Source organism: Aquarana catesbeiana, linkage group LG03, assembly GCF_042186555.1.
Source record: "Aquarana catesbeiana isolate 2022-GZ linkage group LG03, ASM4218655v1, whole genome shotgun sequence".
NCBI classification, from domain to species: Eukaryota; Metazoa; Chordata; class Amphibia; order Anura; family Ranidae; genus Aquarana; species Aquarana catesbeiana.
Window position 1 is genome coordinate 127,066,725 of NC_133326.1, and position 23,163 is coordinate 127,089,887.

General features: G+C 42.9%; 1 protein-coding gene across 1 annotated transcript in view; it reads left to right on the forward strand.

The window, feature by feature from the left end:
• Window positions 1–21,395, forward strand: part of TSPAN3 (tetraspanin 3) — a 38,087-nt gene extending 16,692 nt beyond the window's left edge. The window contains exons 3-7 of the mRNA XM_073619195.1: window positions 7,022–7,096; window positions 10,873–10,974; window positions 12,068–12,220; window positions 15,823–15,906; window positions 19,877–21,395. Coding sequence (XP_073475296.1) covers window positions 7,022–7,096; window positions 10,873–10,974; window positions 12,068–12,220; window positions 15,823–15,906; window positions 19,877–19,969 — 507 coding nt within the window. The 3' untranslated portion in view covers window positions 19,970–21,395. The remainder of the gene's footprint in view (window positions 1–7,021; window positions 7,097–10,872; window positions 10,975–12,067; window positions 12,221–15,822; window positions 15,907–19,876) is intronic.
• The last annotated feature ends 1,768 nt before the right edge of the window (window positions 21,396–23,163 follow it).

The window sequence follows — 23,163 nt, forward strand, 5'->3', positions numbered from 1 at the left end:
TAGTTTGTTTCTTTAGGCCTCATGTATACTGCTGCTGGTAAACGGATGTTTAGGAGCAGTTGGGCATTTTTTTCAACTGCTCCTGAACTCTCCTCTATCTTATCAGTACATGTACACAGGGTCGTTGACAGTAGTTTCAAGGCAGTTAAAGTGGTGTTCCAGCCGAAATTATACTTTTTAAATAAAAATACCCCTATTATACACAAGCTTAATGTATTCTAGTAAAGTTAGTCTGTAAACTAAGGTATGTTTTGTTAGTTTATAGCAGTAGTTTGTTATTTTATAAAATTACAGCAGGCCGTGGCCATCTTAAGTGTGGGCATCTGAAGCCAGACTGTATTTCTTCCTGGATCTCATCCTTGCAGATCTCGCACATGCTCAGTGCAGCACAAGCAGTGTAATAGGTTTCAGGTCAGGTTTCCATAGCAACGGCAGTTTCAGAGGAAGTTGCCGCCCCTTCCCAGAAGGCATTGCAAACAGGAAATGATGCGATGGGCCATGGCCAGGGAGGAGGAAGTGAAAAATGAATACAGCAGATATATAGTAGGTACTGAGAAAAAAAATATCCAATTTGTTTACAGTGCACAGTTTAGTGAGGGATGCTGAAGAGTTGTAAAAGTGGGTGGAACTCCACTTTAAGTTTAGAGGCTTTTTTTGGAATGCAAAAAATGGGTTCAGAAGCTGAGTTGAGGCATTTCAAGCACCAAAGGCGGCTAGGCGCGGTAACTTGCGTTCATACGCAATTCATTTACAGACTTTTTTTATTTATTTTTTTTTTTTTTAAAAAAAGCTTCTAAACGCAAACGCGGCAAAACAGACGTTTTAAATGGGTTACTGTCTGTCAAGTTAAATCGTTCAGGAGAGGTTGTAAAAATGTCCCGTATACATAAAGCCTTACTAGTAAATTCCTGATAAGAGAGGGTGTGTTATATATAATCTCTCTTCTGGCTGTTTGCACAACACTTCACTACTCTTCATAAATTTGCCAGCACCCTGCAAATCTGCAAACTGCATTTGCCACCATAAAATGGGTTGCGAATGTGAACAAGTTTAGCAAAATCTGTAGGTTTATGTTCACTTGTTCTTTGCCATGGATTTTTTTATAGTTATCCTAAAGGTTCATTTAAAAATAACAATGTTATACTTGCGTGGTCTGTGCAATTTATTTTGCACAGAGCAGCCCTGATCATCTTCTTTTTTTTTTTTTTTGGCCCCCACTCTCTCCTCATTAGCTCACTGGTTGTAATTGACAGCAGCAGGAGCCAATGGCTCCCACTGCTGTGTGAGCCAATCAGGAGAGCGTGACCTGGGAGAGACGCTGCTCTCATGCGCATCACTGGATCAAGACGGGCTCAGGTAAGTAAAGGGGGGGGGGGGGGGGGGGTGTTTATCTGCACCCAGGAGGTGGGTGGGGGGTGTGGTTGTGTGTGTGGTGTGTCTTTTTTTCTCCAAGCGTCTTCCAGGACAGCCCATGAGACCTTGGGCTCCTCCTACCAGGACAGGAAACACGTCACCCCCACCAGATAAAAGGGCGGTCCTCCAGGCCCATGTCAGTTATTTGTGTTTCCTCCGGACGGGGGGGTAACATGTTCATGGAACCTGCTCCCATAGGCCTTATAAGCAGGGGCTTTGTATGGCCTTTTTCTGGGGCATATCACTTACCTCAGCTGAGCTTCGGTTGTCCTTCCCTGCCGACAGCCTGGCTCATCTGAGCAAGGAATGGAGGAAGCCGCAGCGTTCGAGGGGGCAGAGCTATTGCACTCCAAGCTGGCCCACAGGAAGTGCCTGGAGAGGGTTACTTCCGGGGCATATGACATCATCATCGGGCGCCGGAGACGAGGTTCCAGTCTTCATAAACGGCGCGAACAGAGAACGCTGGCTGCTGGTGTTTCTTGGTGTTAAGCAGCCAGGCTGTGGATGACCAAGAGGGGCAGAATGGATCCTCCTGCAGTACCTGCACAGGCAGCGGATGCAGTTCCCAACACCAGCACCTCACAGGTAAGCCTGGGGTGTTCTGTCACCACCTTACTATCTCTGTGAGTGTTCCCTCCCCCTCCCCCCTCTGTAGTAGTGGGTGTAAGGGGACACATTTCCTCCCTCCTGCACGTGGTGTTACGGAGTGATTGTGTGGCTTTAATTACATTGTTGGGCATTTATTTTGTCTTGCAGACCAAGACTCAGGACAAGGCCCAAGCACAGCCACTTAAAAGGAAATGTGCGGTTTGCGCAAACAAATTGAGCTCCTCATGGAGCAAAGCAGTTTGTTGCACCTGTATAGAAGGCCTAGTAAAGGATGACCCGGTTGCCTCTTGCCAGAAGATGCTTACTTCTGTTAGGGATGAGCTTGCGTCCACCTTCAGTTCCTTTAGAACGCTTATTGACAAGCTCCAGACTCCAGCAGAGAGTCCGTCTTCACTGAAGGCGTCAGTAAGCACTCCGCAGCAGGTAGAGAGTGAAGACTCTGAGGTCAGATCTACCCGTTCTTCTCTGGAAGAATCGGGGTCAGATACAGAGCCCAGAGATAGAGAATCCACTCAAGGCTCAAGATTTAAGTTATCTGTGGAGGATGTAGATGACTTATTAAAGGCTATCTATACTACCCTTGAATTAAAAGAGGAAGAGGTTCAGTTATCCAAACATGATCTTATGTATAAAGGATTACATAAGAGAAAATCAAGAGTGTTTCCAGTTCATAGTTCTTTGGTTGATACTATTAAACTGGAATGGGATAATCCTGAGAGAAAACCATTCTTCTCCAGTAACCTAAAAAGGAGGTTTCCTTTTGATGAGGACACTGCGCAGCCATGGAATAAGAATCCCAAGTTAGACGCACCTCTTTCAAAGGTTTCAAAAAACTCGGACCTGGCGTTTGATGATATGGGTACGCTTAAGGATCCGATGGACAAGAGGGGGGATATCCTTCTCCACAGAGCCTGGGACTCAGCAGTTGGAAACCTGAAACCAGCTTTGGCTTCCACTTGTGTGGCCAGAAATCTGGAGGTTTGGTTGACTCAGATTCAGTCACATCTGTCAGCAGGTACCTCCAGAGAGCAAATTTTAAAGTCTTTTCCTCTCCTATTTCAGGCAGTGGGTTTTTTGGCAGATTCTTCCGCTGAGTCGGTAAGAATGTCAGCCAGGACTTCGGCTCTAGTGAACTCGGCCAGGAGAAGCCTTTGGCTTAAGACCTGGTCAGGGGACTCGGCCTCCAAGTTGCGCCTTTGTGGCCTTCCTTTAACTGGCGATCATTTATTTGGCCCAGGTCTACAGGAGGCACTGGAACGCACGGCTGATAAGAAAAAGGCGTTTCCAGAGAAAAAGAGTTCAGACAGCCTGAAAATTTTTTCGTGGCCAAAACAGGCAACAGAGTCCTAGAGAAAAGGACAGCAGGCCGAAAAAGCATTGGACTGGGCACAAAGGCAGAGGCAAAGGGGGAGTGCTATTTAACCCTCCTCAACAGCCTGCCAAGCCGCAGTGACTTGTGTTCCCCGGTGGGAGGGAGATTGAGGGCCTTCATCTCACAGTGGGCAGCAGTCACTCTGAGCCCCTTCGTCCTGGACCTAGTGACCAACGGGTACAGGCTGGAGTTTGTTCACCAACCACCAGAACGTTTGTTGGTCACATTTCCTCCACAAGATCGGGAGAAAGCAAGGGCTCTGGGTCTCCAGATCGGAGACTTATTAGATCAAAAAGTCCTGATTCCTGTTCCTCGAGCGGGGCAAGGGATTCTATTCCCATGTATTTGTGGTCAGAAAGCCAGCAGGAAAGTTTCGACTTATCCTGAATCTCCGGACCTTAAACAAGTCCATCAGATACAAGCATTTCCGTATGGAGACGGTTTTTACAATCAAAAACCTACTATACCCAAACTGCTTTATGGCCACGTTGGACTTAAGGGATGCTTATCTTCACATCCCTATCCATCCAGCCTTCCAAAAGTTTTTGAGATTGGCAGTGAAGACGGGTATAAGGACCCGACATTTTCAATTTCAGACCCTCCCCTTCGGTCTTTCCTCAGCCCCACGCATCTTTGCGAAGGTGTTGGGGGAAGTGCTGGCTCCTCTAAGATTAAAGGCAATAACGGTTATCCCTTACTTAGACGACCTCCTGATAGTGGCAAAATCATACCAAAGGCTGTTGGAAGATCTCCAGGCTGTACAGGACTTCTTACAGTCCCTAGGCTGGCTAATAAACAAAGAAATCGTCCTTGATTCCGGCCCAGAAAGTAACTTATCTGGGTTACGATTTTTGCTCCGTGAAACAAAAAATTTTTCTTCCTCAGGAGAAGATTACCAAAGTGTTCCAGACTATGTCAACATTGCAGACCAACCAGTCGGTCTCTCTGAGACAGGTGTCGAGGGCAGTGGGTCTTATGACCTCATGTTTTCCCGCAGTACCATGGGCGAGACTCCGTCAGCGTCCGTTACAAAGGTTTCTTTTAAGAAACTGGGACGGGGACGTAAGGTCCCTGGAGTCAAGGATCTGGCTTCCCGACAGGATAAAAAGAAGCCTGTGGTGGTGGAGAGCTGGTCAGCACCTAGCAGGAGGTCTCCCATGGTCCTTTCCCATTTCCCGAAGGATTACCACGGATGCGAGTTCCTGGGGATGGGGGGCCCACCTCAGCAATGCATTAGCGCAAGGAGAATGGTCCCCAGAGGAGGCAAGGGCCTCATCCAATCAGAGAGCTGCTTGTAGTCCAGAGAGCCCTTCAGTCTTTTCAGATGGAGGTCAGGGGTCACAACCTCCAAATCCTGTCAGACAATATAGCGACAGTCGCGTATATCAACAAGCAGGGAGGCACGAGAAGCCGGAGGCTTCAGTCCATTGCCCAGGAGATCCTTTCATGGGCAGAGGGGAATCTAGCCTCCATTTCTGCTGTACACCTGAAGGGGAAAAACAATTGCCTGGCAGATTATCTCAGCCGTCACAGGATAGACCGAGACAACTGGTCCCTTCATCCCGAAGTCTTTGCAGATCTCACCAAGAGATGGGGTTATCCGGTAGCGGATTTGTTCGCAAACCGAAACAACCGCAAGACGGAGATATTCTTTTCCATGAACCCGGCAGACCAAGCCTTGGGGATCGATGCTCTGGCAAACCCGTGGCCTCCAGGCCTATGTTATGCCTTTCCGCCAATCAGGCTGATTCCAGAAGTCCTCCGGAAGTTTCGGCTGGAAGAGACAGATCTGATTCTAATTGCCCCGTTTTGGCCCAAGAGGCCATGGTTTTCCCTGCTACAGTCTCTGGTTTCAGAGCCTCCGTGGAGTCTTCCGAAAAGGGAAGACCTATTATTGCAGGGTCCAGTATCACACCCTCAGGTGGTTTCCTTAAACTTGACGGCCTGGTATCTGAAGAAAAGATACTGAGCGCCCAAGGGTTCTCTGACAAAGTAGTCAGGACTCTCGTGAATTGCAGAAAGCCAGTTACTAGAGCCATATATTCCAAAGTTTGGAAAAGGTTTAGCTCATGGTTATCTGAAAATGATAGAATAGCTCATGATATTCCGTCTATTTTGGAATTTTTCCAAGAGGGTGTCGACAAAGGTCTTTCTGTTAGTACCTTAAAGGTACAGGCGGCAGCTATTAGTGTGTTCCTCCAGTTTTCTCTCCTGGAAAATCCCACTATAGCCAGATTTTTCAAATCTATCTCTAGGGCCAGACCAGTAGTGGTGAGAAGTTGTCCAACGTGGGATCTGTCCCTAGTACTTCAAACTCTGGTAGAATTTCCGTTTGAACCTCTGGAAAATATGTCAGTTAAGTTACTTACATTAAAAACTGTGTTCCTTATAGCTGTTACCTCAGCTCGTAGGGTAAGTGAGTTGCAGGCCCTATCAGTTAGGGAGCCCTTCCTCACGATTTTTGAGGATCGAGTTGTGTTACGAACCGATCCAGGTTTTTTGCCCAAGGTGGCAAGTACATTCCACCGATCTCAGAACATTGTATTGCCAACCTTTTGTAGTTCGCCACAGGGCGACTTAGAAAGAAAATTTAGTTTCCTAGATGTAAGAAGGATTCTCTTGGTCTATCTTGAGGTCACGAAGACCTTTAGGAAAACTGATGCCTTGTTTGTCCTCTTTTCTGGAGTTCACAAGGGGAATAGTGCATCTAAAGCCACATTGGCTAGATGGATAAAGCAAGCCATCTTGGAAGCTTACAAAATTAGGGAGGTCCCTACACCTTTTGTTACTGCGCACTCAACTAGAGCCTTGTCTACGTCTTGGGCTGAGAGGGCTGGTGCCTCACCGGAAAAAAATTTGCAGGGCTGCCACTTGGTCCAGTTACTCGACCTTCATTAAACATTATCGCCTGGATCTCCTATCAGCTCAGGAGCAGGCGTTTGGTCGTAAGGTCCTTCAGGCAGTTGTCCCTCCCTAGACTGGTAAGTTCTGGCTCATTGTCTCATGGGCTGTCCTGGAAGACGCTTGGAGAAAAGCTGAGTTAGACTTACCGGTAACTCCTTTTCTGAGAGTCTTCCAGGACAGCCGGATTCCCACCCGGTATTGTCTGAAGTTATGTGTATTATGCATATGTTTTGCAGGGTCCTACGGTTCTTGAGAATACTGACATGGGCCTGGAGGACCGCCCTTTTATCTGGTGGGGGTGACGTGTTTCCTGTCCTGGTAGGAGGAGCCCAAGGTCTCATGGGCTGTCCTGGAAGACTCTCAGAAAAGGAGTTACCGGTAAGTCTAACTCAGCTTTTTTTTTTTTTTTTGTTTTTTTTTTTTGTTTTAATCTTCGTGCATAGAATGCATTAGGGTAAAAAAAAAACCTGCCTTTAGAACCACTTTTAGTAAATTGTGAGACTTGTATTTTTCTTTGTCTTGGAAGTATGTAGCTTGGTTCAAATAATGCCCTTGGCACATGTTCTTGTTTAGACACAGATGTTTGGCTTGCACATGTTGCGGGCTCTCTGAAGTGAACTCCAAATGTTACTCTTGTCCTTCATTCCCCCTTTACTGTAAACCTGCAAGAACTGAATATTATCGAACTGTATTGCATTGCTAATATTTAACTTTTCTTTTCAGTTTGTAATTATCTTGTTGTTGGTGTTTATCACTGAAGTTGTGGTGGTGGTCCTTGGATACATCTACAGAGCCAAGGTAACTTGCACTGATCTGGGCTAGATCTTGTATAGATCTGAATCACTTGTAGTATAGATGCATGATGTCACAGTTCTGTTTTATAGCTGTGATGTTATTTGTAGTGTGTAACTATTCTTTTATTTGATTTCCTACCATGTGATACACTTGCACTACAAGGCTAAGTTCACTTTTTTTTTTTTTTTTTTAACTCAATTCCAGCTTCCCTATATTTACACCATTAATTGTACCTCTGTTGCAGTAAAGAAAATGCTGTCTCTATATTCTAGGGAAGGCATTACCCTGGCCTCTCTTCTATAGAAAACTCCCCTATGACCCTCTGCTATGGATGGGAAAAATTGTTAGACTAATGCCTACACACTACTAGTTTTGTTTTTTGTTATTTTTACCAAAAAATAAACTGACAGCTCATGTCAGAACTGCTGTACTAACAATGCTATGTTAGTACAGTGATCTCCTCTGACGTGTGTTCTGACGTGGGTGCCGACCTGCAGACCTGTTCCGATTATGACCCTACAATAGAAGCCGGCCAGCTGCTGTACACGCGAGCTGAACGTCACCCGGTTTCTTTTAAACCACCCGATCCCGTCTGACATTCGGTCTATGTGTACCAGGCTTAAGGAAGTACTTCAGCAGCTGACCTCATTAAGACCCAACCTATAATTTTGGTAAATCGAAAGGAAAACTGTATAATGTATGGGTAACTTTTCCTTCATATAGATCGTTCAGCAGAGTATGCCGAAGCTGAGCGATCACCTATGTGGAGTAGAACTGTAGTGTTAAAAAAAAAAACAGAAGTGTGTTCCTGGAAGTCTGTAAAGCTCTCCATACACTGTACAATCTCTATAATCTATATCAACTATGTAGTGCAAGGGCCTGCCTAATTGGATATAGAGTGATTGAATTGATAGGTGTGTCTTTTATTTTACAGTTTTGTATAGTGTATGGCCACCTTTTTATACTAAGTGTTTTTGATGCCATTATTAAGGGCATCACAAACGCGGAAGCAAATGCCAATTTTACCACGTGAAATGCACAACAAATGCGGAGAAACGCACAGTAAAATGTGCAAACTATAGGACCCCAAAATTTTTGTTCACCATTGGCTTAACTGACTCTGCTTGCTCTACGTGTAACAATCCAGGGTTACTGATACATTTATTATAGCGCTGCCCGAAACTCCAGAGGTATTGGGCGGAGGTTGTGGACACACTTATTGGGATTTTAGATCTGAATCTTTCAGCGTATCCCTTAACATGTCTACTGGACTAGCTTGATAGCTCAGTTCTTAAACCACCAAGGTGGATTACTATTGCAGAGCACTTTTTTGTGGCTCAGAGACAAATTGCTATTAAGTGGACCTCCCCTCACCCTCCACCTTTATCTGAATGGATATTTGAGCTGAATGAAATGCATTTCATATGAGAGACATATTTTCTTTATGTAAAATTCATCTAAGGCCCTTTTCACACTGGGGCGGGAGGTGCGTCGGCGGCAAAGCCCCGCTATTAGTGGCGCTCTACCGTCGTTTTAGCAGTAAAACCACCCCGCTAACGGCCGAGAAAGGGTTAAAAACCACTGCAAAGCACCTCTGCGGAGGCGCTTTGCCGACGGTATAGCCGCGCTGCCCCATTGATTTCAATGGCCAGGAGTGGTGTATACACCGCTCTGAAGATGCTGCTAGCAGGACTTTTTTTCCCGTCCTGCTAGCGCACCGATCCAGTGTGAAAGCCCTTAGGCTTTCACACTGGAGACACAGCAGCGGCTGTTTCGGGTCGGTTTGCAGGCGCTATTTTTAGCGCAATAGCGTCTGCAAACCACCCCAGTGTTAAAGGGGTCTAAGAGGTTCGATGCGATCTGGCTTGACCATGTGGATGGGATACAGGATTGAGTTAGGTTTGTCGGAATATAGATGTATGGGAAAAATAGTTTTTCATTTTATAGAATAAGAAGACTGTGGATCGATATGACAGAAAGAATGGGGAGAGGGGTGGGATTTTTTTCCTCCTCTCCTTAGGGCTTTGTGTGTTTTTGTGATGGTATGAATAATTGTGTTTTTGACTTCAATATTTTTTGTTTTTATGTTGTGGTATAAAAAAAAATGTTAAAATAAAATGATTTAAAAAAAAAAATGTGCAAACTGCAACACACCAAAATGTCTTGTGAGCTACTTTGAAGCATGTAGAGCAGCTGATTGAAATCAATGGGCTGACCTATGCATGTCATGGGGCAAAAAAGCGCCCACCACAATATGTGTGAATGGGGCCTGGAAGTATACTAGGTGTGTTTACACAAGAACAATGACAGCTGAGTGTCTCCACCCACTCCCTCCCATGTACTTGTATAAAACTGGCCATACACACTGCAATCTGTGCAATCTCTGTACATTTTTTTTTTTTTTTTTAGATTTACCAAAACTGTGTAATAGGAGGACCCACCCAAACAATCTATTAAATTTTGTATCAAATCAGGCAGGCCCTTGCACTTAATAGCTGACAGTAGCACTAAAGGTGATTGTACAATCACTGTGTATGGCCACCTGAAAGGAACAAGTAGAAATGTGGACGGAAATAAAAAAAAAAAAATGTAAAAGGTATGAAACGGGAGGCATGGTCCAGAGTTGTAAAACACACCCTATTCGGTGATGCAGTAAGACTGTGCATGATTTAATCTGAAGTTTCCTGGCTGGATGCATTTTTTTAACCACTTAAGGAGCAGGCTTATTTTTCAAACTTGTTTACACGTTAAAATCTGTGTTTTTTTTGGCTATAAAATATCTCTCTATCTCTCTATGCTTCAAAATTGTGCCTGCTTGTGGAACGGCGATAAACTTTGACCCTTAAAAATCTCCATAGGCGAAGTTTAAAAACTTCTACAGGTTATCAGTTTTGAGTTAGAGGAGGTCTTTTGCTAGAATTATTGCTCTCGCTCTAACGTTTGCGGCAATACCACACGTGTGGTTTGAACACCATTTTTACATATGCTGGCGCGACTTGCTTCTGCGTGAGTACGGTGGGATGGGGCGCCTTTTTTATTTTTACACTGTCCCTTTTTAAAAAAAAAATTGGATCACAGCATAAATATAATGTAAACATCCCTTGTAATAGAAAAAAAGCATGACAGGACCTCTTAAGTGTGACATCTGGGGTCAAACAGACCTCACATCTCATATTTACACTTAAATGCAATAAAAAAAACATTTTACCCTTTTTAAGGGCGTTGGGCGCAAGTGATTGACATTTCTTCTGTCATCCAACGTCATTGTGTCGAGTGGAGGCCATCGTTCCCTCACTCGACACAGTGCCTCAGAGGGGAAAGGATCAGATCGTCTCCATCTCTACTGGTGGGTCCGTAAAGCAGCAGAGACGACTGGATCGTGGGGGGTGGGCACCTCTCCCACCGCTGATAAGTGACCTTGTGGCAAATTCGCCATGGAAACCACTTTTATCCTAAAGAGGATAGCCCGCTGTTTCAGAAAATACCGGGGTTAGGGCAGATATCTGCTGCCCTAACCCTAGTATTTTACGTCAAAGTACCGACGTACAATGACGGTTTGCGGTAAGTGGTTGAATTGTGAACTGAGGTGAAAATTCAAAGCTGCCATGGATGAGGTAAGTGATAAAAGAAGACATTAGAAAAGGCTTCTATTAAGAGTGAAATTCTGCCTGAAAAGGTGAATGTAACCTTTAAGTCATGCTAACTTGTTCTTTCCTTTGGTAAATATAATATGTGGCTGGGTAAACAGCTCTTTAACAGAACATCATTTATATTCACAGGTTGAAGATGAAGTTGATAAAAGCATTACAAATGTATTCAACCAGTACAATGGTGTTTCACCTGACTCAGCAAGCCGGGCTATTGATTACGTCCAGAAGCAGGTGTGACCTCGGCTTAGAACTGTTCAATGTGTTTGTATTTTTGAAGGTGAAATTATGAAAAAACATATGCTGCAGAAAGCAGGGTTTGATGGCATTCTGAGGCAATGGGCACTGTACGAGATGCAAGTTTGGATGATTCAGATGCTAAACTAAAGGGAGAATTTGTGAATTCAATTGGACCTAAAGTGAAAACACATTCAATGAATTCATTAATTAATATGACCTGAAATGGAATAGCTGAAGAGATGGCCATTATCTGAGGAATGCTGCATTCTCTGGCACTTGACACAGAGGTCTCTCTGATGTGAAGGATCGCTGTACAGTCAGATCCATCCATTGTCTGCCTTCTTCTGCCTAGTCTCTAAATTCCCTGGCATAGACCTCTTGTTATGCACCTTGCTTTTGTTCATATAACAGGGCACCAGAGGGTAAAGTTTGTTTTTAGTACACCAAGGAGTAAACTTTTCATGGTATAGTAGGTGTGAAGTCTGCTTTATACCAGCTGAATATAGACTGCATTGCCAAGTCTAGGGTGATTGAAAAGCAGTACTAGACGCTCCAAGTACTTGATACCCCTCGGAGAATAGGGAAAGGCCATATCGCAGTTGGTCATGTTCACATATTGAACAGTTTGGATAAAGACAGTAGTAGTTCAGTGATGTGGGCAGATACCTCAGCATCTCATTTATACTGGCTTCTATGGTCAGCCTGAATCTAACCATACAAAGGCTTGTGTCAGAGACAGCTGGAGTGCCTGTTCTATTCTGTTCAACAACTCGATGCAGAGATTTTTAGTTTGCCACAAATTCATGGCTCGGTATATGTTGCTTTGGGTATCCTGCACCGCTTTGTTTACCTCCTTGGTGATTTCTCAAATACCAATCCCATATTAAGTGACATTTGTGAGGATACTTTGTCCCAGAATTCATTGCCTTGGCTTGACAATGTATACGACTCAGCAAGGCTTTAGGTCCAATTATGTTCCAAGTGTGTCTTTTTTGTCACATGGAATTTGGTATTTATGCAGCCGCCGCCTTTTTTTTCTTCCCAAGGTGTAAACATTACATTTACCCAACTTTTTTTTTCCCTACAGCTTCACTGTTGTGGCATCCACAACTATTCAGACTGGGAGAAGACGCCATGGTATATAAGCACACATAATAACAGTGTGCCATTAAGTTGCTGCAGAGACAATGTGGTAAACTGTACAGGGAGTTTAACCAGGCATGGAGATCTGTACTCTGAGGTAAGAGATGGAGAACTTTGGATGCTGATGTTGCACTATTAGGCAGTGTACTTTAACCCTTTTGCTGCCAAGCCCTGCGCTCCACTTTTAAACTCAGGTAGCCGCACCATTTTTGCAATTTATCATTGCTTTTTGCATTCTTAGCTTTCACTTACAGCTTTCAGAGATTGTAAAAGATGGACCCCTCCAACCATATGTTTTGTGAAAGCACATCACCAGTAGAATAAAAATGAGGCGCTATTGATTTTTAGGGCCCTACGAGTTTTGCACAAATGTTTATCGGATCAAGATTTTCGCTAAAAATGCACTAAAATCATTACTAGCAGATACAGATGTACAAAATTCCTGCTAAGGTCCTACTAAATATAAAAGTTGAACTTTTATTGAGTTAATAACAAATATTTTGTAAACTTTAATTTGCGCCTTTTTGTGAAACGGTGAAAATTTGAACGAACTGCAAAACTGTATATGAGAAATTTGGTTATTAATCTGGCGATTTTCATTTTTCACTTAGTTTTCAGAGTTTGTAAAAGATCCCCCAAACCATGTATTTTCTCAAAGCACATGACCAGTAGAATAAAAAGGTGCTACAAATTTTTTAGGCTCCACAGTAGTTGCGCAACGCAAATGTTTATCAAATCGATATTTTTAACAAAAAAAAAAATCCTTTTTAGCACACACACATACCTGGTTTTGACAGGTAGCCGCTCTCACTTCCGCTTGGATCGCCTAGGTGATCTAAAAGTTCTATACCCTCCATACCCCCAAGCCAAACACACATCCTCCCCGCCCACCCGCAGTCCTCTGGGCCACGTCACATGTCCTAGAAGACTGCGGGACCATTCACAAGGCGCAATGGGCAGCCGGCTGTGAAGCAACAAGCAGTCACAGCCAGGTGTTCAGTTAAGATGCCAGCGCTGGATCCTGGGACAGGTGAGTGGCTGTTTAGTAAAAGTCAGCAGCTATGGTTTTTGTAGCTGCTGACTTTTAATTTCTGCAAAGCTGACTGAAGAACCACTTAAGTGCAAAAAATGCCTGTTGATTTTTTTGGAAATCTTGTTAGCTGATAACTTCATAAAGCGTTATGGAGATGAGAATGAAGAGTGGTCTGTGTTCTTTGTAATCCCTCAGAAATAAAGTAGGGCAAGACTGATAACACATGCTTACAAGTTTAGAGCTAAAGGGGGAATTTACTAAAACCGTCCATATGTGATTAATTTTTTTTGAACATAAATAAATCGGCTGATTTTTTTACCCCATCCGCAAATTAGATGTGGATCCCTTTCCGCTGAGCAATTATATTCTAACAGGGAAACATCCCCGATAGCAGAATACAATGATCAGTTTTGCCAGCTATAGCCAGCGGCACTGATCGTTCAGGAAAAACCCGACAGTCTGGTTGTACACAAGTCAATCAATGGTTTGACCTGTGTACAACAACCCTGCCCATACATGGATTGAAATTCAGCCGTTTCCTGGTGGAAAAGTCAAATTTTGATCCATGCCTGGCCAGCTTAAGGCTGAAGCAGCCAGAACTGGAGCTGTGCATGGCAACCTTTTGGCTTCCAACTTTCATTTTCAAAGCTTTAAGTGTTTGTAAACCTCCTGAAATTAAAAATGAACAAAGCATATCCTAAAGTGTTCAAAACACCTACTGTGATTTCTGTCTGCTGCCATTTCCTCAGCTATCTGCATGAGTCACTTCTGACAGTCTATGCCCACACCAGACAATCCTGAGATGTATACTGAATGCAGGGGAAACCGGGTACATTGTAGTACATCAGAAAATGCTGTTACAGAAGTCAGGGCCTGCTCCTTTAAACTCAAATCAGTAGTCTAGGAATAATAGGACATAACAGACCTACTGTGGGCAAGCTTGGGCAACACCAATCCTGCACATACAGTACAATAACCATATGGCTGCTGGGGGCACAATCCAGGGTAGTTGTATTTTCTACATACAGTAATCCGTGTCCTCCAGAAGGGTAGGAGTTAGTGCATCCAGAAAGTGTTCACAGCGCTTCACTTTTTCCACTTTTTGTTATGTTACACCCTTATTCCAAAATAAATTAAATTCATTGTTTTACTCAAAATTCTCCAAACCATATCCCATAATGACAATGTGAAAAGTTTGAAATCCTTTTGCAAATGTATTAAAAATAAAATAATCACATGTACATAAGTATTCACATCCTTTGTTGAAGCACCAATTACAGCCTCAAGTTTTGAGTATGATGCTACAAGCTTGGCATCCTTCTTTGTAGGACATCTTCAGTTCTATCAGGTTGGATGGGGAGTGTCGATGCACAGCCATTTTCAGATCTCTCCAGTGATGTTCAATTGTGTTCAAGTCTGGGCTCTGGCTAGGCCACTTAAGGACATTCAGAGTTGCCCTGTAGCCACTTCTTTGTTATCTTGGCTGTGTGCTGGGGGTTGTCCTATTGTCAGATGAAACTTCGCCCCAGTCTGAGAGTCACAGCGCTCTGGAGCAGGTTTTCATCTCTGTACATTGCTGCATTCATCTTTCCCTCGATCCTGACTAGTCTCCCAGTTCCTGCTGCTGTAATACATTCCCACAGCATGATGCTTCAGTGTAGGGATGGCATTGGCCAGGTGATGAGCAGTGCCTGGTTTCCTCCAGTCACGATGCTTGCCATTTAGGCCAAAGAGTTCAACCTTTCATCAGACCAGAGAATTTAGTTTCTCATGGTCTGAGTCCTTCAGGTGCCTTTCGGCAAACTCCAGTCGGGCTGTCAGGTACCTTTTTACTGACAAGTGGTCTCTGGCTACTCTACCATACAGACTACACACTAAGCATACTAACCAAAGTGCATAAACATGTGAGTCATACAATGGTAAAACCCAGTCTCTGACGACTGTAGAAAGTGACAATTGTGCAATAAATTGACAAACATAAAAATTAAGAATATGTGAAAAATATATATACGCTACCGTGCATTCAAGTGGTTAACAATTATACCCCGGGCTTTTTTTTCTCAAACAATAGGTGCTGGAACTCAACCATGACCACCCCCCCCCCCACACACCCTCCAAATCACATCAAATAGTGGGTGTGGTCAGTTAAATTTCACGAACAGCAGGAGGGTCTTAAAGGGGCATCAAATACCAGGATTGCATTACATACAGAGTGCAGAGTTCAGGGGGGTTACACACAGAGTGCAGAGCTGTCACTTTTAAACACAGAAACTAGACTTCTGTGTTTTTACAAGTGATTGTGGTGAGCAGGCCCCCCCCAAGGGTCTGAGCCAGAGGTGGTGTTCAAGTTCCCAAGTTCCCCCTGAAAAAAAGCCCTGATTTATACCACTTTTTAGTGTCCATAGGATCATGTATGAAATAAACGTTGATCCCACTATTAAGTAAACATAAATGAAAAGTGCTCCTGTGTTTATATGTGACATCCAGCTGTGTCAGTTTAAATGTGCTTTAAATTCCATGCGATTCTGAAACTGCCATGTGGTTGATCCAAAGCATGCCGTAGTGTCCTCACTCGGGTGCTCCCCCTTGGGTACTAAACGTATGTCGATACAGGGGTTCCGTATCTTCTTCAGGGTTTATCACACTCTTCTGTTTTTTTGTTTCAGGGCTGTGAAGCTTTAGTTGTGGAAAAGCTGCAGGAAATTATGATGTATGTTATATGGGCTGCATTAGCATTTGCTGCGATACAGGTGAGTATTGCCAAAGGGATAACGCTACTATATGTGGTATTGTGTTCATAATAAAGTACATATATGTGTGTGTAATATTATTGAGAGAGCCGTATAGCTTTATCAAGGCACCCCACCCTTCATTGACACTTGACCTATTTGTATTTTCAGGTGAATTGCAAGTGCATCTATAACTGCATCCTGACAGATATTTGGCAGTGCAAAGAATGGGCCCCATTGTCATTAATGTATTTTTAAAGTACCATGTAGTTTGCCTGCAGTCTGACTGTGCTGTAGCAAACATTAAAATGGATGGGTTCCCCAGAGTTGTGGGGGTGTTTTTTTTTTTTTTACATTTTTTTTTCTATAATTAACACTCTTTACTGACACTAATCATTTTTAGCCTATTCATAAATGGAATGTCTTTTAGTAGCACTAAAACATTTATTCATGAAACAAACCTTCACCCAAAGTAAGAAAAACAAGTTCATAGTTTATTTCAATGACTTGGGCAGAAAAAAATCCCCAACGCATATTTGGGAATTTTAAGAACCTGTACAACGGGTTCTGCTTTTTCAGTCCTTCCTATAGTAATAAAGCAGGATCAATGCCAGGCCTTGGTCTTAGTTCTCATAAACCACTATGTGAACAGTTAAAGCGGTCATAAAGTCTATATAAAAATAGAAGGAAAAAAGTTTCTCCCTGAAAGGCAATATAATGTGCTAGTATGCATCACATATTGGCACATTGAGACCTTTAACGAAGCCTTCCAGCGGCACGCTATCACTACTTGCAGAGACTTCTTCACCTTGTCTTCCTTTCAGGTTTGCGGACTCAGGAGTCCTAAAACCTGGCGGAGCCACAATGATGTCGTGGGTAGGAGTCTCAGCTGCAGCACACGGCTCTAAAGGAATGGCACGAGTATGCCGTTGGTTCAGAGTGCATGCATTGGTGATGTCACCGGCTGCTGCTTGCTAGAAACTCTTCTAAATAGTGCGCGTTTAGGGATATTCATTTTTGCCTACAGGTAAGCTTTATTATATTGTTACATGTAGGCAGAAATAATAAAACAGTTTACTACCACTTTAAACAGATGAAAATTGCTTCTGAAAATGTTCTAAACGTTTTATAATTGTGGGAAAAGTTTCTGAAACTTGCTAAAAGCTGTGCGGTAATTTTCCACAACATATTTCCTGACAGCCCGACTGGAGTTTGCCAAAAGGCACCTGAAGGACTCAGACCATGAGAAACAAAATTCTCTGGTCTGATGAAAGGTTGTGGGGCCTTTGGTGAGACCCTGCTCTTGGTGCTGGAAGTGTGCAGCGTGCTCCCAGCACAAAGGGAGATATGCAAATATGCGGCCCCACCACAAAAAGCCCAGTGCAGTGGGGCTGCATATTTGTGTTGCCGGCGTCAAGGGTTAATGCTAACAGTACTGCCTGCAATGTTGGGGGCTGACACGTGTTGGGAGGAGGCTTTGTTTAGTCGACTGACTTTTGGGGGTTATTGTTCTGCAACTTCAGTGTGCATTGCGATACTGCAAACATTCAGCAGGACCTACATTTCTGGCCATTGAGATGCCAAAATGCACTGCTATCCTGTTCTGGAAGTTTTGAGGGCCTTTTTCAGTTGACCACCACTGGTATAAAGTATGGTAACCGAATAACTACTATTTCATATACAGTGCCTTGCAAAAGTATTCACCCCCTTGGCATTTTACGTGTTTTGTTGCTTCACAATTTGGAATTAACATGGATTGTTTGAGGATTTGCATCATTTAATTTACAGAACATGCCCATGACTTTGAAGATGGGTTTTTTTTTTTTATTGTGAAGCAAACAAATAAGACAAAATAACAGAGTCAATGTGCATAACTATTCACCCCCCTAAAGTCAATACTTTGTAGAGCCACCTTTTGTGGCTATTGCAGCTCCAAGTCTCTTTGGTAAGTCTGAGCTTGCCACATCTTACCACTGGCATTTTTGCCCATTCCTCCTTGCAAAACTCTTCCAGCTCCTTCAACTTGGATGGTTTGCGCTTGTGAACTGCGATCTCTAAGTCTGACCACAGATTTTCTATTGGATTGAGGTCTGGGCTTTGACTAGGCCATCCCAACACATTTACATGTTTCCCCTTAAACCACTGAAGTGTTGCTTTAGCAGTGTGTTTGGGGTTATTGTCCTGCTGGAAGGTGAACCTCCGTCCTAGCCTCAAATCACACACAGAGTGGTACAGGTTTTGCTCAAGAATATCCCTGTATTTGGCACCATCCATCTTTCTCTCAACCCTGACCAGTTTCCCAGTCCCGACTACTGAAAAACATCCCTACAGCATGTTGCTACCACCACGTTTCACTGTGGGGATGGTGTTCTTTGGGTGATGTGTTGGGTTTGCGCCAAAGTGTTTTCTTTGGGCAAAAAGTTACATTTTAGTCTCATCAGACTAGAACACCTTCCTCCATACATTTTGGGAGTCTCCCACATGTCTTTTCGCAAACTCAAAATGTGCTGTTTTGCTGAAAGTAATGGCTTTCCTTTGGACACTCTGCCATAAAGTCCAACTCTATGGAGCGTACGGCTTATTGTCGTCCTATGTATAGATACTCCAGTCTCTGCTGTGGAACTTTGCAGCTCCTCCAGGGTTACCTGAGATGCCTCTCTGATTAATACCCTCCTTGCCCGGTCTGTGTGTTTTGGTGTGCGGCCGTCTCTTGGCAGGTTTGCTGTTGTGCCATGTTCTTTCCATTTGGTTTTGATAGATTTGGTGCACCAGGGGGATCATCAAAGGATTTGAATATATATATATATATATATATATATATATTTTAACCTAACCCTGACTTGTACTTCTCAACAACATTGTCCCTTACGTGTTTGGAGAGTGCCTTGGTCTTCATGGCGGTGTTTGGTTAGTGGTGCCTCTTGCTTAGGTGCTGCAGCCTCTGGGGCCTTTCAAAAGTGTGTGTGTGTGTGTAATATGACGGATCATGTGACACCTAGATTGCACACAGGTGGACATAATTTCACTAATTATGTGACTTCTGAAGGTAATTGGTTGCACCAGAGCTTTTTATGGACTTCATAACAAAGAGGGTGAATACATACGCACATGCCAATTATCAGTTTATTTCTGTAAAAAATAGTTTTATGTGTATATTTTTTTAATTGTACTTCACCAACTTAGACTATTATGTTCTGATCTTTCACATATAATTCAGATTAAAAAAACATTTGAATTAAAGGATGTAATGTAACAAAATTGAGTAAAAAGTCAAGGGGGTGAATACTTTTACAAGGCACTCTAAACTTTAGCATCTCAGTGTAATTGGAGATCATTTTAGTAGTTCTATTCTGAAGTTTTCATTAAAGCTGAACTCTGGCATAAAAAAAAATTGCCTAAATACAAATGGCATGTCTAGTTCTGAATCTTGGGGTGCTTTCTGCATTTCATCTAGACCTGAGAAGTAATCCAATGTGAATCATTTCCTCTCTGAAGGAGCTTCCTGTATTAAGACCAGTTACTGCTGCTCTACCTCCTTATGCAGGGAGACTGGTCTTATATCTGCCTCTGCAGTTTTATGCAGGCAGCCTGTAGTGGGTTGGGCTCCTGGGTCACTCCCACAGCTCTGCTCTCTGCATAGGAATTATGTCACCACTCCTTTTACAGGGTAATATCTAGGTCTCAAAGTGGATTTATATCCTTTTTGTGGCTATTAAGGAAAATGCATTTAGATTTTTTTTTTTTTTTTTTTTTTTTTTTTAATGCCTGGAATTTAGCTTTCATTATCCTGCAATTATTGTCCATGTACTGGTACTTTTTTATATGGTGACAATGTCTTCCAATTGTGTTCCTACTTTGCCACCCTGTATGAATGCTTGTGCATAGGTTTTAGGTGGGTAAGGAGAGTGCAATAATAATTAACCGCCTTAACATTTAATCAGCTCAAGAAATTCAGCAATAATTTGTTTCTATTGTCTTGTTTGTGTTGTAGCTCCTGGGGATGCTGTGTGCATGTATTGTCCTCTGCAGAAGAACTCGTGATCCTGCCTATGAACTCCTCATCACTGGCGGCACCTATGCGTAAAAGGAATTGAATTTGTTCTTTGTCCTTTTGATCCTTCAGCCCTTGTTCCCAAGGAGGCCGCATCAGGATAGGACTCTCCTTTTACTGAAGTAGTTTCTACACTGTTGATTCTCAGTTAAGATCTTACAGTGTAAAAGAATTGGGGAAAAAAAAAGATCTCCTCCTAGTGGGTCACTTCTGCCCCACTGGACTGTTCTCTACCCTCAGCTTGTCACTTTAATAGGTTTTATTATTTTTTTTTTTTTTTTTTTTTTAGTGCTGATTTGTAGGTTTTACCATTAGCGATTTGGTGTTTTTTTGCTATAGGGTTATTAGTGAAGTAAAGCAGCATTGTGATGAAATCATTGCTCTGAACACAGTTCCAGCAGGCATCTGAACGCGGCTTCCTGAGTGAATGCCGCTGTTTGTGTGGCATCGTGACTTTCTCCCTTTTTAAATTGTGAAGGTCGTAATATCTAGATACATTTTATTCACATATATCTTTGCTGCTGCTTGAAAACGGCCACATGCAGCAAGCTAGATCAGTATTTTCTAAGCTCCCAATGTCATTATTTACTTTTCTGAGGTATGTTTGATTATGGTATTTGGAGTATATAAGGCTCTTGTAAAATGGATCTCTGTCTACTTTCTACCTAATTTATAACTTCATTACTTGTCTCTCAGGCTGAAAAGAAGTATGGATTAAGGCCCAATCCTTGTAATTCATTAAATGGAAAGATCTCTTGGTTTGCCTTAAATGATTTGTCTTAGTAAAAGCCCTCTTAGTATCACTGGTGGCACACAAAAAGGCAATGGTATCTAGTTTTGCTAATACATACTAAGCATGTGCACCTCTACCACCAACTATCAGCATTAATTATCATTTTCGTGATATGTATTTCTATCTCTTTTCCAAAGGTGTAAAGCATTAGTATGTTTGAATTGTTAATTTATAACGTGTGAAGTAAACCCCACTTTTGTCATTTATCCTTTTAATGGTTTTGGATTCTGTACAGAATATAGTTTTACAATGAAACTACTGTTACATTCTCATGGGAGACTAAATCATACAGACGCATCACTGCAAATTTGGATAGTGATTCGCCTCAAGCAAACACTGCTGCCGTATGATAGAACACTACATTCAGGAGGGACCCGGTCTGCCTCCACTGCCCACGCTTTGTGGCTGGCAATTTGCTTGAAAGAGAATTGAAATAGGAAAAGTTAAAGGACTTTTCTAAAGTTTAATATTGTACAGATCATTGCATAGAGAATATTTTTTTTTGTTTGTTTTTTTTTTCCCTTGATTGGTGTGTAAATTGAACCATTAGTGGCTTAACAGTCCCTCCTTGATTAATAATGTCTGCATTTAGAACAACAAATAATTCTGTGACTAGAACTGACTGTAAATAGTGACTGATTCAATAAAAACTCTTCACTCACCATAGTCTTGGGCTATTTATTTTTTAATTAGTTTTAGGTCCCGTTCATATATAGTGGAAATGTGGGTTCCCGCTAGCAATTTTAAAAAGAGCGATTTACATGCGGAAACACTTGTCGCACATGGGTCAGCCTATTCACTTGAAAATGGGCTGCTCTGTATGCGTTTGTCACACCAAAAGAAGCTCAGGGACCAAATTTTGGCCCTGAGCCAGGTGCAATTTTACATGTGGCGAGATTTTGCCATGATGCAAACTCCGCGTGTAAAATTGCGCCTGGCTCAGGGCCAAAATTTGGTCCCTTAGCTTTTTTTTTGGTGTTACAAACGCATGCAGAGCAGCTCATTTGGGGTACCATTTAGGATTAATGGCACCCAAGCACACATCTCGTGTTTTTGCCATGAATTTGGAACTGGGGCAGAATCGCAGCGATTCTGCCTGTGATTCCAAATCTAGATTAAATACAGTGGTAAATCGTGCAGATAGCTCAACTATATCAAAGAAACAAAATGTGCAATTAGCGCGTGCCGGTCTCTTGCAGGCCCCCTCACTACCTAATTAGTGCAGAGTTCGATACTTACTTTGAGTCTCTATGTTGATATATAGACAATTTTTTGCTAAGCTTTTGATGGATATTTACTTTTATTTTTTTCTTACTTTTTTGTGGTACTTGCGTTTTGGCACTTTCTGTGAGTTCTTATGATGGTGCATTTTGGGTTGCACATATTGATAAGATGAACTAGGAAAAAGTGGCTAGAAAATTATTTTCGTTCCACTCTTGGGCACTACTTTTTAAATGCATTTCTTTTTCATACATTATGGGACACAGAATTGGGCTAATATTCATTACTTGCTGGGTTATACTTCATCTCCAGGTGAATGGACACTGGTAGACCAAAGGTCTTTAGATAGGAAGTGATCCCCCTATATAACCCCTCCCATACAAGAAGTACTTCAGTTTTTTTTTTACCAGTGTCTGCAAGGAGGATGGCACAGTTTGTTTTGAGCTCTCTGAGCTCCAGGTCTCTATTCCCTCGAACAGTTCTTAAATGAATCAAGGGATTGACTGATCAGATCCATTGACACAGGTTTTATATGCTTAGATAAATGGTACCTGAGCCTTGCAAAGAAGACTCAAGATCCTGTGAGGTTTTGCCTGTAATGCGGCCTCAGGGCGCTGGACCCTGCGAAGTGGAATCCTGGACACCAAAGCACCAAGGCATTCCTGCAGTGTGCTGTACAGGTCCAAGGGAGTGGACCCTAAATGTGAAAAGTCCTTGAAGGTCTTTGAGTGACAGGAACCCGCCGTGATGGGTGAAGTTTGGGCTCTTAGTTTCTAAGCTGCCCTGTGCCTGGACAGGTAAGTGAAACCCTTTTACTTACTATTGTGGGGTGTCCCAGTGATTGTAACAATCAGTCAAGCTAGCTAGAGGCCTTTACAACAAGACATCATCTTGTTGGCTTGGAACAGAAGAGAACAAGCCCTGGATTATCCAATGTGCTTATCTCCTCGGGCATGCTTAAGCCTAAACTGGTGGTTGCGGGATCAGAACCTGCGAAAGGGAAAATCCTTTCTCCCGGTCACTTAGAGATTACGGACTACAGATACCAGTCTACCAGATACCAGAGGGGCTCACAGCTGAAGGGAAATGGTCAAGGACAGAACAGATCCTGCCCATCAACATCCTGGAATTACGGGCAGTATGACTGGCCCTACGATCATGGACGGTGGAGCTTCAGGGCTGCCCTATCAGGATTCAGTCTGACAATGCCTAT